Source organism: Lynx rufus, unplaced genomic scaffold (genome assembly GCF_022079265.1).
Source record: "Lynx rufus isolate CCGP_SWC_20201006 ecotype Redwood Valley unplaced genomic scaffold, mLynRuf1.p SCAF_24, whole genome shotgun sequence".
Lineage (NCBI taxonomy): Eukaryota > Metazoa > Chordata > Mammalia > Carnivora > Felidae > Lynx > Lynx rufus.
The window spans coordinates 12,250,590-12,264,832 of record NW_025814839.1 but is presented as its reverse complement, the minus strand read 5'-3'; the positions used below and the strand labels follow the sequence as shown (position 1 = coordinate 12,264,832).

The 14,243-nt window shown below is 50.7% G+C and overlaps 2 protein-coding genes across 3 annotated transcripts in view; one reads left to right on the top strand and one right to left on the bottom strand.

Moving 5' to 3' along the window:
* SART3 (spliceosome associated factor 3, U4/U6 recycling protein) overlaps positions 1–981 on the top strand; it is a 36,456-nt gene extending 35,475 nt beyond the window's left edge. For both annotated transcript variants that reach the window (XM_047088007.1, XM_047088006.1), the window contains exon 19: positions 20–981. In XM_047088007.1, coding sequence (XP_046943963.1) covers positions 20–197 — 178 coding nt within the window. In that variant the 3' untranslated portion in view covers positions 198–981. The remainder of the gene's footprint in view (positions 1–19) is intronic.
* A 2,616-nt stretch (positions 982–3,597) lies between these two features.
* On the bottom strand, positions 3,598–8,217 carry FICD (FIC domain protein adenylyltransferase). The gene is made up of 3 exons (XM_047088009.1): positions 8,116–8,217; positions 6,279–6,631; positions 3,598–5,279 (listed from the first exon to the last, which is right to left on the bottom strand). The coding sequence occupies exons 2-3, from the start codon at positions 6,577–6,579 to the stop codon at positions 4,204–4,206; spliced, it is 1,377 nt and encodes a 458-aa protein (XP_046943965.1). The 5' UTR covers positions 6,580–6,631; positions 8,116–8,217; the 3' UTR covers positions 3,598–4,203.
* Positions 8,218–14,243: the final 6,026 nt, after the last annotated feature.

Genomic DNA, 14,243 nt, shown 5'->3' with positions numbered 1-14,243 from the left:
TCGGTGTTTGCTCTTCCAGGCGGGGGAAGGGAAGAACCCAGCTCTCCCTGCTGCCTCGTGCCCTGCAGCGCCCGGGCGCCCCGGCCGCTCAGGCTGAGAACGGCCCCGCCCCGCGGCCAGCGGTCACCACCTCAGCGGCCACCGAGGCACCCAAGATGTCCAATGCCGATTTTGCCAAGTTGCTTCTGAGAAAGTGAATGGGACTGTGGAGAAGGGAAATGCCTTACTTCATGCTGGCCAGGAAGACCACCCGGCACCCAGCGGTACTCTGGGTATGGAGGGGCCCGGGGCAGCACCCCTCTTGCACATTTTCCTCTGGGTTAGGCAGAAAGGGATGAGGGTGTCCAAGGGAAGAGGCTTGAAGCGCTCCCTCATATTGAGGGCAATAGGAGGAAAATGATCACTCCGTGGTTGGGCCCAGGGTGTAGTTTCCTAAAATATTTTTGTGTCTTATGGAGTGAGAAACAGAAGTGAAACTCAAACACCGTTTTGAGACCCACCTGTCCAAATGTTTTCGGCCAGCTCTGGCCCCCTTTTATAAGACACTTCTCTTACACCTTGCACAGCACACGTGCCCGTCACTCTTTTAATTTTAAAAGACAAAATGGCAGATGCTAGTAATTCACCAGAATGGCCTATTTTAGTAAAGGGGTGGTGGGGATAGGGGAAGTCACCTAAAAAAAAATTGATGGATTTTTGTTCAAGGGGGCTGTGCGCGTTTTTATATTATGTATTTGTAAATGACACATCAACCCATTGTTTTATGTTTCCTAAAAGCCGAGTCTTTGTGACATTTGTTTTGTCTGGGAGTTCTGTGCGCCACCTGCCGTGGACCATTTTCTTTGCCTAGTGTTGAGTGAACTGTATTCTTTGTCTAAACATTGCGTTTCAGCCCTTTGGTTTTGTTTAAATGCCATGTCAAGTGCAAACTTAAATTCTTCCCACTTAGCTTTGTTTATTAAACTGAAGTTCTCTTAAAAACTTCTTGCCGAATGGTACTCAGATGTTCATTCAAACCCGGACGTGTTTTGAGATGGGTGCACTTGGTGTTACCTAACACATGTGTGAATAGAACTTTTGTAAGTCCAATCCTGTTGTCCCTTTGATTTAAATCTTTTCCGATGTGATGGGTCTTCAGTTTTAAACTTTACTTTGCAGCATGTTGGCACTGCAGCTTTTAAGCTTTTTTTTTTTTTTTTTTTTTTTTTTTTACCTCTCCGCCTCTATCAAATATTTATTGCTTTAAGAGCAGCATTGCCAGTCCAATAGGGAAACAGACTTTGTAAAGACACTCTGGGGGAAGAAATCAGGAAATGCTTTCATGTGTGATGGAAATCAACCCACTTCTCTGGTTTTTTAAGTTTCTGTGCATCAGGCTTTACTGCATTTTTCACAGAAAACTGTAAGCATTATACAAAAGCACAGACAGAAGAGCAAAAGGAAGTCCTTACGCGCCTGCCACTGAGCCTCAGCATTTCCCATCTAGCGCATCGGCCTTCATTTCTGCCCCCACCCCCTCCTGCCTGTTACGGACATCACAGGACTCCCCCAGTAACGGCGTAGCACCTGCCTCAAAGAGATAAAGACCTAAAGGCCACAGTATTGTCATCATCCCTAGAAACATGAGCAGTCATGCCTTCGTGTCCTCAGCTATCCATATGGCCAGTTTCCTGTTGTTCTGTAAATGTATCCCCCCGCCCCCCACCCCGGTAAGTTAGGATCGGTTGATAAACCTCCCAAGGCTTTTAATCTGAAGGTTCCCCTCTACCTTGTCTTTCTCTTTGGCACAAAACATTTTTTGTCAGGTGTTACTTCTGAGTTAAATTCAAGTAGTGGCTGCTGGAAGCAGCCAGAAGAACGTGTGCTGTGACCCTGGTTCCTCCTGTGCTCTTTGGAATATGGCCACTCACCCTCCTGCAGAAGCCTGCTCGCTGGGTGAGGGGACTGGGGATGCTCAGGGACGGCTGCCGAGGAGCCACGAATATTCCCTTCCTGATCCAGGTTAATGTGGCTTTACCCTCGCGGCTTCCCGTCTTACTGTTCTGTTTTCTTGATGGGGGCAGCCTTCTGCCCTCACTTTGTGCTCTCGCCTGTCAACACATGCCCATCACAGAGTTGAACCTCTTCAGGCTGGAGCTCAGGGTGTTGACGGCTCTAGAAACGGACTGTCGGGAACATGTGAGTGGGTCTATGTGTTTTCCCCAGGAAACGAAGAACTGTTGGCAAACAGGAGCACGAGATGGCACGCAGTTGGGAGTGTCAGTGACAGGTCGGTGACTTCTCCCTGCCGGCACAGGTAGGTGGCTAACCTAAAGGGTTCTGTCCCATTTTCCTGTTGAAATCACAGGATGTCTGGGATCTGTTTTCTGCCACGATAATCTGAATAGGACTTCACGTTCTGCAAGAATTCCTCCTTCATCCTCGTAACAAACGGGAACAGCTCTTGGATAAGACAGCCGAGTCTCGGGCCTTTCTGTCTTAAAATACTCTACTAGAGTCAGTCATCTGTTAAAATAACATCCTTCGCAACAGAACTAAAGCGCGCGCTTCTCTATAGTACAGAGTGCTGCCGTCAGGTTTCCTTGGTGTGCCTATAACATCAAGAAGAGTTAGGTTGAAGAGCTACCTTACGGCAACGTGCAAATATGAAAAGATTTTTTATAGAGGTTTGAATATCACTCGGGGCCACTTCAGACATTTTTCTTAATCCTTCAGAAAGCTACTCTGTGCTAATTACACAGTTAAAGAGGTATACAGACACCTGCTACTTCAGAATAGTGACCTCCTTACCGTCAGAGTGTGACTTCTCAAGCCAGAGACCACACTTTGTATGTATTCACCATCATTTGGACCCTGACAGAGTGCACTACGGCGTGAGATGTCCCGTGCTCCGTCACTGGGAGGGGGACCCGTGGCCCTTTTGACTCTGAGGAGCACAGCAGCGGTCACATTGTCACCTCTGCCATTTATTACCGATAGAGAACCTTCTTCCATAGAATGACGACGCGGAAACTTGGCCGTGTGGTACATTTTATCATTTTACAAGTTCCTAGGAAAATAAGGCCACTGGAAGGCAATCTCTTTTGCTTCCCCGAGGGAATGCTGGACACCGTGCTGTACCCTGGCTGCGGGAGGTGGGGGTCAGGTGAGTACGTAGATCAAACTGCACGACAAGAGAGACACATCGGACTATGGCTAAGGGTTTTCCCTTGGTTCGGGAGACACTCCAGTTTGTTACCAAAAATGCATATTTGGTGTTCATACGTGGCATCTGTTTTCTCAGATTTATTCTTGAATGTCTACCTACACAAGATGTTACACTCAGAGTCAGACTTGGCCACGTGCACAATACCTGACTTGCGGTATGACCCAGTCGAGTGACGGACTCAGAACTTTGAGACTAAAACATCTGGTCTGAGTTGCTGCAAATGAAGTGTGAGAAACATTCAGACACAGAGAAAACCAAGCTGGCCGCTCAGCTATTCTTAATTAGAAAAAGAGTCTTGACGGGGGAAAAAAAACCAGCCTCTGCGACTCGCGTTCGCAAGCCACCTAGGACTCAAAGACTTCCTTGAAATAAGCAAGGTATCTCACAGAGACGTTGTCAACATTTTTTATTTTGTATCTCAAAAGTCTGCCCTACTAGTGAGAATTAGTCACAACGCTCATCTCTTTGTAGGGGAGCAAAACTCTCTCAGAAAGAAAGCTTTCCATTATTTCTCAGAACCGGGACCGGGTTCGCACCAAGAGTGCTGACCTCCCAGGTGAAGTCCCAGCACCTCTCAGCCAGTTTCATAGAAACACTTGGAGGAGTTACTCCTGGGGCCCTAGATCTCGTTCCACACTCCCGGCCTCTCCCGACCCGAGTGCAAATTCTGCTCCAGAACCCGTGTTCTGGTCACACAAAGCGCACCGGTGCGCCCCCAGCGCCTACTGGGGCCACCACCACGGACAGCGGACGCCACACAACATTTACTAGCTCAAAAGAAGAAAATAAATAACTTGGGCTGAGTTATAAGTTACCTTAAAGACAGGGCTTAATAATTTAGTTTTGTCGCTTTTTTAACGAAAACGTTTGGAGGTAAAGAACGCTTAAGTTCCTAATCGGTCTCCTTTTGCTTCGGGAGACGGCTAGGTTTCTAGAAACGCTAAGTGTTGCTTCCCACTGGGTCATCCCTTGGCACCAAGGGAGGCTCTCCGGGGTTAGGGCCTCACGGGCAGAGTCTCCTTAAACCCGGAATGGTTGGGCGTGGCCTCTGGCAGGGCCACCGGGTACTCGGTCGTGGCAAAGAGCAGGGTGTCCAGGGTGGTCTCCGTACACTTGGCGATGAAGCGGATGAACGGCCTCACGTCGCCTTCGTTGGCGACTTCCAGTACGTGGTAGTACTCGGACCTCTGCTCCTTGCGGATGGTGATGGGGGGGTAGCCCGCCTGCATCAGGATGAGGTTCATGAGCAGGCGCGAGGTCCTTCCGTTGCCGTCGATGAAAGGGTGGATGTAAACCAGTTTATAATGGGCCAGGGCCGCAAACTCCACCGGGTGCAGGTTCATGGCGTCCTCGGAGTTGAGCCACTGGGTGAACTCCTCCATCTGCTTTTCCACGTCCTGAGGGTGGGGAGGGATGTGATGTCCCACCAGGACCTGTGTCGTCCGAAACCTGCCAGCTTCCACTGGATCCACGTAACCCAGCACCCGCCTGTGGATCTCCAGCACGTCGCCGATGGCCACAGAGCCGATGCGGGAAACCAGCGTTGTGTTGATGTACGTCATTGCTGCGTGCATGCCGATGACCTCGTTCTGCTCCTCCAGGCTTTTCCCTGGCACGGCATAGCGGGTCTCGAGGATGTGCCTGATTTCCGAGAGGGTGAGGGTGTTGCCCTCGATCGCGACCGTGTGGTAGATGTGATGGTAGTAGGTTTCCTCCATGACCCTGCGCAGCGCGGAGTTGCCCTTGGGGATGGACATGACCTTCTTCACTTTGCTGTCGATGATGCTGAAATACCTCTGGTCGATCTCCTCCACCAGCGGCAGTGTCCGGTCCCGGTTGACCAGTGCTTTCTCGTGGGAGGGCGAGATGGTCAACGCTCTGGCGTACAAGTAATCGGCCTGGACGATGTCCTTGTCCTCTTCGGAAAAGATGCCGAACTCGTTGAGCGCATCTGCGAAGTCTGGGTCCATTTGGAGGGCGTGCAAGAAGAGCTTGTGGGCTTTCTCTCGCTTGCCCTGGCGTTTCATTTCCAGGGCCTGGTTCAGAGCTGCTTTGGCTTCCAACTTCCCAGCTAGAAGAGAGCCAAAGAAGCATGGGTAGGGAGGGCACGGGATGTTCGGGGGCGCTGTCCCCTGTGCCGGTGCTTCAGGGGGCTCGTCCCAGCACTCTCTGTGTGTGTGGATGCGTTCGTGCCCCACACCTGGTGTGTGTGTGTCCCCAGAGCCACAGCCTCCACCCTGGGAGGTATCACCTGGACTCCCCAGCCCCCAGCTTTCGGAGGGCCGAGGTGAGTGGCTGTGGCCACAACTCCTGTCAGGTGGCCCTCCTGTATGATCTTCTCAGCTCCCTGCTGTCCTGGATCAGTCCTGGTGATGCTGATCCCTGCCCCTGTCCCTTCAGGCCTAGGCTGTGAAAGCACCCCCCCCCCACGCCCCGGTGCCAGGCCCTGGGGGCTTCCCCACCCCTGATCTGTTCTTTAAATCTTTTAACCCAGTGATTCTCAAGCAGGGGTGATTTTGTCCTTTAGAGGACATCCAGCCGCATCTGAGACATGGTGGGGTGTCACAGTTAAGGGCGTGAGGGTGCTACCAGCATCGCGGGTGGAGACCAGGGAAGCTCAGCCTCCTAACAGTGCACCACAGAGGACAGCGCGGGGGTAGAAACTTCTCTAGCTCAAGCCCTCCCTCACCAGCCCTCCACCCACTGCTGAGGGTCATTAACACATACTTGGCTTCTTCTCCTTGGATGCCCAAGCCCTCTCACCCTCCGGGTCTCTGCCTGGTGCACTTTCCCCTCATGCCTTTTCCTTTCGGTCATTTTCCTATTTACACTGGGGTCTCAGCTCAGGCATCCCCTCCAGGGAGCCTTCCTGGTGTGCTCCCCTCCTTCCCCATCACCAGGCTGGTGATGCCGTGCGGCAGTCATTTGTCAGCTTGTCTGAGCCGGGAGCTCAGGGTAGACTTGTTCCCCATAGTGGCCCTGTGTCCTGCACACACGACCCAGTATGCACTGTAAATATCTATGAAATTAACAAGTGTTGAGGAGAGCTGGCCAGTCTGTCTTGTCTTACCTGGAGAGGCCTTGGTCCTGACCGCCAGCAGTGCTGCATCGCCGGAGGTGACACTGAGCTCTGTAGACGGGCTGGTACACTTGGTGACGGCATGCTGCACCCTGTCCAGCTTGCTCCTGAGCAGGTAGAAGCCTTTGAGCACGGTCAGACACTGCTCTTCGATGGGCCCCAGCGGCAGCAGCAGCGCCAGCAGGGACCCCAACACCATGCTCAGCAGCATCACCCACAGGAAGCGGCCCCAGACGGAGACCCACTTCGGTTCAGTCACTGCCATCACTGAAGCCATCGGCATGAGTGTCATCTGGACAGAGGGGCAGGCCCCCTGGACATACTCCGTTGCCTCAGAGCAGGATCTGCAGGGGACCAAGAGTTGTAGGGGATGAAGTGGGGGAAGGGGACACACGCAAGATATGTTGCTGACTTCAGCTGGGGCCTGGAGGCCCCCACACCTCTTACTTCACTATGACCAGGGGGATTGAGGCAAGGCAGGAAGTGCTTATAAACGGGGAGGGGCCAGCCCGAAAGACTGGTGCCACTTCCAGGCCGTTGGGACTCTGAGCAGTAATGCTACCGCACTCAACATTTATTGAGCGCTTACTGTGTGCCAGGCCCCATGCTAAGTACCAAGGACCTCATGCATACTATCTCTACCAGTCTCCAACAGGAGCAGATGCTATCTATCGTCCTCCCACTTCTCCAGATGAGGAAACAGGCTCAGAGACGAAGCCCCTTGCCCCAAGTCACCCAGTGAGTAAGTGACAGTCTTGGGACTTGAATTCAGGAACTCTCCCCCAACCTCCCTTGACCACAAATCTCTGTGGCCACACATCAAGATTGGCCAAGGCAGTTCTGGGGCCTAGTGTCTGACACACACAGCTATTTTTGTGGCCTGATTTACTGCCTCTTCATGCCCTCACCCTGGTATTAGCCACAGTGCTGCTCTCCCCTCTCTGGCCTTCCTTTCCTGGCCTGCCCAGCAACGATCTCACCTAGAGCTTGGGCAGTCCAAGCATCTCAAAACCTCCAGCCGTGGGCCAGAGTGGGTGACCCACTCCTCACCCTCCATCGGGACAGTGGGCATGTGCTTGGGGCTGGCAGTGGAGATGGAGGGGTCAGGTATGCAAGCACCATTATGCTAACAATAAGCATTTATTGGGCAACTATGGTGTACTGAGCACTGGGCTGCGGGGTAGCCATGCATTATCTCACTTACTCCTTAACACCTTATGAAGGAAAGCTACCCTTAGCTCCATTTTACAAAGGAAACTAAATCAGCAAGTCAGTTTCTAGAAGGCCATGGGAGTAAACAGAAGCATGAAGAATGAGTCCTCAGTGCATCTAGGAAGAGTGCCCAGGTCTTAACCTCTACCTTATTCTCAACCAGGGCCCGTGTACCCCTATTCCGGCCTGCTTCTGGTGCTGGGCCTCCCAAGACCCAGAAATGACTGATGAGGTTTGTGATCGCTCAGGGCTTAGAGTCTAATGGGGAAGCTGGCTCATTGATAACATCTGAAATGGCTTGGTCTGCGCCCTAACGGGGGTACGCTTGGCGTGCTGTAGGGGTTTAGAGGAGGGTGTGAGTCACTGCTTCATCCAGGTGCTTTGTGCGGCTCCCGGAGGGACGGGATACACGGCAGGGCTGGAGTTCGCCAGGGACGCGGGTCTGCGCAGGGGAGGCAGGAGATGCGAATCTCACCCCTCACTACCCTAGGAAGGGGGAAACTGACGCCCAGAGGGGCTGGGCTACAGTCCCTCTGAACCCCGCCCAGGACTCACTCCCCCGCCGCCCCCTGCCCAGCTGGCTCTTTCCGAGCCCCTTGGGCTCTCCCCCTCCTACCGCGCGCGGCTTCCGACCCTGCAGCCGACTTCTAGGTACTCGGAGGCCCCGCAGCCGCCGGCTCCCAGGCCCTGCTCCGCCGCCGGCCTTCTGGCCCCGCCCCCGGCGCCTCGCCTCGCCATTGGGTGGTTCGCCATCCTCGTCGTGGCGGATTGGCTTCCCCAACCTGTCCGCCCCTCGTACTTCCGGGTTTTCGCGTCAGCTCCTGCTTCCCCGGGAAAGATGCGCCGTGGGCCACTCCCATTGGCTGGCTCCTGCGTTGGTCTCGTGCCCGCAGCGGCCAATAAGCAACAGGCGGGGCGGTGCCCGGGCGAGAGGCGGGAGTAGCGTGCGGAAAACCCGCGCGGGCGCGGAGATCCGCGGGTATGATAGATGCCGCGGTCGGAAACTGGTAATTCCGCCAGCCCCGGAGTGCTGTGCTTCCCTCTCCACGTCCTGGGGCCCTTCTCCTGGGCCTCCTTTTCCTTAGGTGTGAAATGAGGGTGCTCTCCACCCTGTTAGTCTGCCGTCACAGCCCCTTGTTCTTAGCCACGACGCTGTACCAGGGTTGCCGTCGTTTCTGACCTCTTTTCCTTTTCCTCCCTGAGTTTTTAGCGTGGCATCCGCTCGAGAAGGAGCTGGCTGGTTTATTTAGCTTCCCAGGGAAATAGAGATTTTTTTCCTTGAAGCAGAGAGCTGAAACTTCCGTCTTAGTTCACAAATATTGAAATTAAACACCCAGGACGTGCCCAGAAATGCTAAGCATTAAGATGTTAGCCTATAGACTGGAGCCAGAGGGACCCCGGCTGAAGTTCAGACTTGGTCACCTCCGCTCTGTGAGACCTTCGGCAAGTTATTCCGAGCTTCAGTTTTTCCATTTGTAAAATGGAGACAAACTGCCTCGCCTTTGGCCCCAAGTTCAGGATTTGCAGGCCACACTCTCCAAGATCTGACCTTTTCCATGACGCACATTCCCCTCGGGAGCCACTATCAGGCAGTGGTTGTGGGCGTTTCCACTGGAAGCCACACAGCCCTGGGTTCCAATCCCAGCTCTGCCCCCTTGCAAGCCGAGTTACATTCAGCAAGTGACTTGGTCTATCTCACCGGTTCCGTTTGCTTTTCAGTAAAATGGGGACAGTGTGATGACAGTACTTCATAGAGTTTTATGTGAGGGCGAAGTGAGATCCTACGTGTCTGGCACAAAGCTGACGTTTGGTGAGTATCTGCTGTTGCAGTTATTCCTAGACAAGACACCAAGTCCTTGCTGTTTTTGTTATTCACAGAAGAAACTGTCAGAGCTGTAGGCTGCTCCAACCACGGGGGAGTGACTCCATGTCCTTTCTTAGGTCTCAGCCTGATCCAGTTGAGGGAAGCCACCGACCTACAGCACAAAGGAAGTGTCCCAACCCAGGCCAGAGGTGTGCTGTCATGAAAGATACCGTGGGGGCGTGGGGGGGGGTGAGGGTGGGGATGGGGGTGCGGGGCATTGCAAGGTGAGGGACCAAACAGCTTTGGCCCTCGCTGGCTGCGCTTCCGCTTATATCTGGTAACTCTTCCCCTACTCCCCCAGCTCCCGGCCCTTGGCATGGAGAACGGCACATAGCAAATGCTCAAGAGATTTTGTTGACTCAAATAAGAGATATCTAAAACAGGACAAACCATGGTGTTTTTAAGAAACAAAAAAAAATCAAGATGGTGGTTATTTCTGGGGCTTCTTGTTTCTATCTTTTTTTTTTTTCTTTTTAAAATGTATTTATTTTGAGAGAATGTCAGCAGGGGAGGGGCATAGAGAGGGAGACAAGAATCCCAAGCAGGCTCCACATTCAGTGCGGAGCCTGACATGGGGCTCGATCCCACGACGGTGAGATCATGATCTGAGCTGAGATCAAGAGTCAGTTGCTCAACCGACTGAGCCACCCAGGGGCCCCGTATTGTTTCTGTCTTTTTTTTTTTTTTAATTTTTTTTAACGTTTATTTATTTTTGAGACAGGGAGAGACAGCATGAACGGGGGAGGGTCAGAGAGAGAGGGAGACACAGAATCGGAAACAGGCTCCAGGCTCTGAGCTGTCAGCACAGAGCCTGATGCGGGGCTTGAACTCACGGTCCGCGAGATCGTGACCTGAGCTCAAGTCGGATGCTTAACCGACTGAGCCACCCAGGCGCCCCTTGTTTCTGTCTTTTGAACGAAGGTCTTGAACACGGTTCCCTTGAAGTGCCCTGAAGTTTCACTTCTGATGGCCTGCGTAGTAATGTTGTAAAAACTTTTCCCAGAGGAGGGCCAGGCTGCCCTGCTACCAGTGAATTATGGAGGATGGTCAGTGGAGGGGAAAGCAGTGAGGCTCGGGGGCCAGACAGATAATGTGTTCAAATGCAAGGCCTACCTGGACTAGGTCACTCACCACACTGAACTGGATATCATGGGGCTTGTGGACTTCTGTCTCCTCCCAGGCATAAGATGACATCATCATCCGCTTTTAAAGGCACTGTCCGCTTTCCGCCTTTTCAGGCCCCAGTTCTTTAATGAGCTTAGACCGTGGGGAGCAAATCCAGAAGCTGCATAAGAACCATCAAGGAGTGAAATTGCCTGGGCCTGAGACAGTAGAGGGAGGTGGGGAGTGTGGAGAAGGTGAGCGTACCTGCCTTATCCAAGGTGGGTAACAGCTAATCTGCTCTAGCCTACCTTTACTGTGTGAAAAATGTGTCCAAGAGTTGACAGATTTTCCGATTTTTCACAAGAAATGTCAGGCCTAGATCTCGAAGCAAACTCTCCAGATTTTTTAACAGTTGGCATCTCTGCCCACTGGCCATGCAGGGCTGCCAGACTGTAATCCCTGTTTTAGGCTTTTAAAATGGGCGGGAGATGGTGGCTACGAACACAGGAAGTAACATCACAAATGCCCGCTCAGCAAATGACTGCACCGCTGTCGGTGACCACCAGGGGGCAGTAATTCACCAAACATCACGTCCCCCGTTCAATCTTTGTCAGGAGATCACCCTCAATTTTCTTGACTTTGTCTGCATTCAGCTGTGTTGAATGCACAAAATATGGTCCCTGAAGCGAGATTGAAAAGTCGGCTTTCTCCACCTTAAGCATTCTATATTGGGTGGAAATGGCTTCCTCGTGGCCCACGCAGTTTTCTAAGAGCTTACCTTGACACTTGACAAAGAACCTGGAAAGTGGCTGCTTGGAAATGTGTCCATTATGCAAAACAAAACAAAACAAAACAAAACAAACCCTTATGCATCTTTAAGAAACAGCAGTCAAGCGCTTTTTGCTGGCTGAATCGGATTCTATTGCTTAGGAAACACAAAACTCCCCAACTCGAGGCTATATATTGCATTGATGGCTCCAGAATGACTCAACTTCATTTAAAAGAAAATACACCAGACTGGTTCTCTCTCTCCCAACTCCCAGGTTCTTCTCATTTCCCAACCTGCTTGGATTTTTTTTTTTTTCTCTCTCCTTCTAACTTAGAGCTGCTGCAGAAGAGGCCCCCAGCAACCCTTTTCCCCGACTACTGATGTCCTCAGTTTGCATACCCAGTGGGGTCCAGGGGGCATCCACAGGAGACAGGGTTTGGGATAGGTGTCCTTGGGCTGATGGCTCATGCTTGGGATTCAGGATGATCTCAGACATGCAAAGAAGTACTGTTTTCAGAGCAATCACTTGGGGAAGTGATGTTTCTTACTTTCAAAAAATTAAACCATAACTGTTTCCCTTTCTCATTAAATAACCCAAATAACCAACTACCTACTTAATTTTTTTTTTTTTAAATTGAAGTGTGGCTGGCATACAATATTATGTTCGTTTGGGTGTACAACACAGTGACTTGACAATTCTGTACATCCCGCAGTGCTCACCATGAAGAGTGTAGTTACTGTCCGTCACTTTGCAATGTTATCACAACTACTTTATTTCCTAAAAGCATAATGGGATCACAGATATAATAGAAGGCACAAATAAACAATAAGAAGACAAAAAAATCCCGTGCGCAATTGTACTAGATATTTTTTATGCACATCTATTTTTAAATCATGAAATATTTCAGACATCCAGAAGGCATAGGTAGTAAAATGGGTCCCTGGGTGCCTCCCCGCACCCCCCCACCCCCACCAGTTTAAGAAATATCATATTATATTACCAACGTACTGAAGCCCCGGGGCACTCTCTCCCATATCACCTTCCCTTCCTTCACTCCGAGAGATAATCACCGTCTTGAATTTGTTGCTTATTACATCCTTATATGGCCTCTTGTTTTTACCCATAGGTATATATTCCTAAATGATATATAGCGATGTTCTGCATGCTTTTACATGTTATATGTATGTTGCGTATCCTTCTTCTTTTTGTTGTTGTTGTTTTGTTTGGCATTTTGTTTTAGAGATTTATATTCCTATTGATGCATGGAGTTCTGGTTCATTAATGGTACACTGCTATGTAGTATTCCATTTAACAATTTATTTCCCATTTACCTGTTGATAGGCATTTAGAGTATTTCCAGTCCTTTTCTATTACAAGCAACATGTCAGTGAAGTTCTTATATGATCTTTTGGTGTGTGTCTGGAAGTTTCTCTAGGGCAGAGCTTCTCAACGAATCACCTGGGGAGCTTTTAGAAAAACACCCTATACCTGGGCCTGCTCTAGACCGATAAAGTCCTCCAACCTTTCTGATCCTTCTGTATCTTGGCTATACATGGAAATAATTGTACTGGTCACACTATCTCATTACTGGTAGTGGTAACCACCATTTATTAAGCACTTACTGTGTACGAAGTAGTTTATGTGTATTTTATTGGACTTTTGGAACAATGCTGTGAGGTAGAGATTATTAAGCCCACTTTACAGAAGGTAAGACTGAGGCTCATAGAAGTTGAGTAATTAGTCTGAGTCACACAGCAAGCAAGTGGCAGAGCCAGGGTTCACAACCAGCCTTCCTGACTCAGAATTTGTGGTTTTAACCACTAGGAGACTCTATGATCTCAGAGCTGACAGGTTATGCTTAGGCTCTTCAGTTCTACAGGTGGAGAAACTGAGGCGGATAGAGTGCAAGGGCAAAGCCAGGACACAAATCCAAGTCCGTAGACTCTCTCTTTATTCATCAACACATCACTTTCTTATGTAAAAGTACTTTGAAGAAGGGAATGAGAAGCAAGGAGGGAGAAATCTTAATAAAGTCATCTTTTCTTCTCAAGACAGTTTCAGTCTCTTAGGGGCAGCTGGATCTGCTCTGTATGGGTTATCCACTGCTGTGTAACAAATAATGCCCAAATTTAGCAGCTTAACACAACAATAAACATTTATTATTTTGCATAGTTCATATGTGTCAAGAATCCAGGAGTGGCTTACCTGGGTGAGATTTTAAAAAATTTTTAACGTTTATTTATTATTGAGAGACAGGGAGAGACAGAGCATGAGCATGGGAGGGGCAGAGAAAGGGGGAGACACAGAATCCGAAGGAGGCTCTAGGCTCTGAGCTGTCAGCACAGAGCCGGACATGGGGCTCGAACTCATAAACTGCGAGATCGTGACCTGAGCCGAAGTTGAACGGTTAACCAGCTGAGCCACCCAGGTGTCCCTCATTTTTTTTTTTAATGTTTATTTATTTATTTTTGAGAAAGAGAGCAGAAACTGGGGAGGGGCAGAGAGAGAGAGAGGGAGACACAGAATCCAAAGCAGGCTCCGGGTTCCTAGCTGTCGGTGCAGAGCCCAAACGCAGGGCTCAAACTCACGAACCGTGGGATCGTGACCTGAGTCGAAGTCGGACGCTTAACCGACTGAGCCTCCCAGGTGTCCCTAGTTGGGTAATTGTGGCTCAGGATCTCTCTCGAGATTGCAGTTGTGATGTTGGCTGGGGTTACAGTCACCCGAAGGCTTGACTCGGCTAAAGAGCCATTCCCAAGGTGGCTGAAAAGTTGGTGCTGGCTGGTGGCCAGGGGCTTCCGTTTCTCTCCATGTGGGTCACTTCGTAGGGCTGTTTGAGTGTCCCCACAGCATGGCAGCTGTCTTTTATGACATAGCTTTTGAAGTCACGCATCGTCACCTCTGCTGGACTGTATGGGCCTCAACACAGGGCAACCTCGGTACCATGTGGAAGGGGACTGCCTAGCGTTCAGCAGGAGGTGAAGGTCATCGGGGGCCGTCTTGGAG

Excerpts from the sequence above, each read along its gene's own strand:
- FICD (XM_047088009.1), bottom strand. The coding sequence starts at position 6,579 with ATGACACTCATGCCGATGGCTTCAGTGATGGCAGTGACTGAACCGAAG. Across the intron at positions 5,280-6,278 it reads CAGGACCAAGGCCTCTCCAG|CTGGGAAGTTGGAAGCCAAA; the intron begins GTAAGACAAGAC and ends GCTCTCTTCTAG.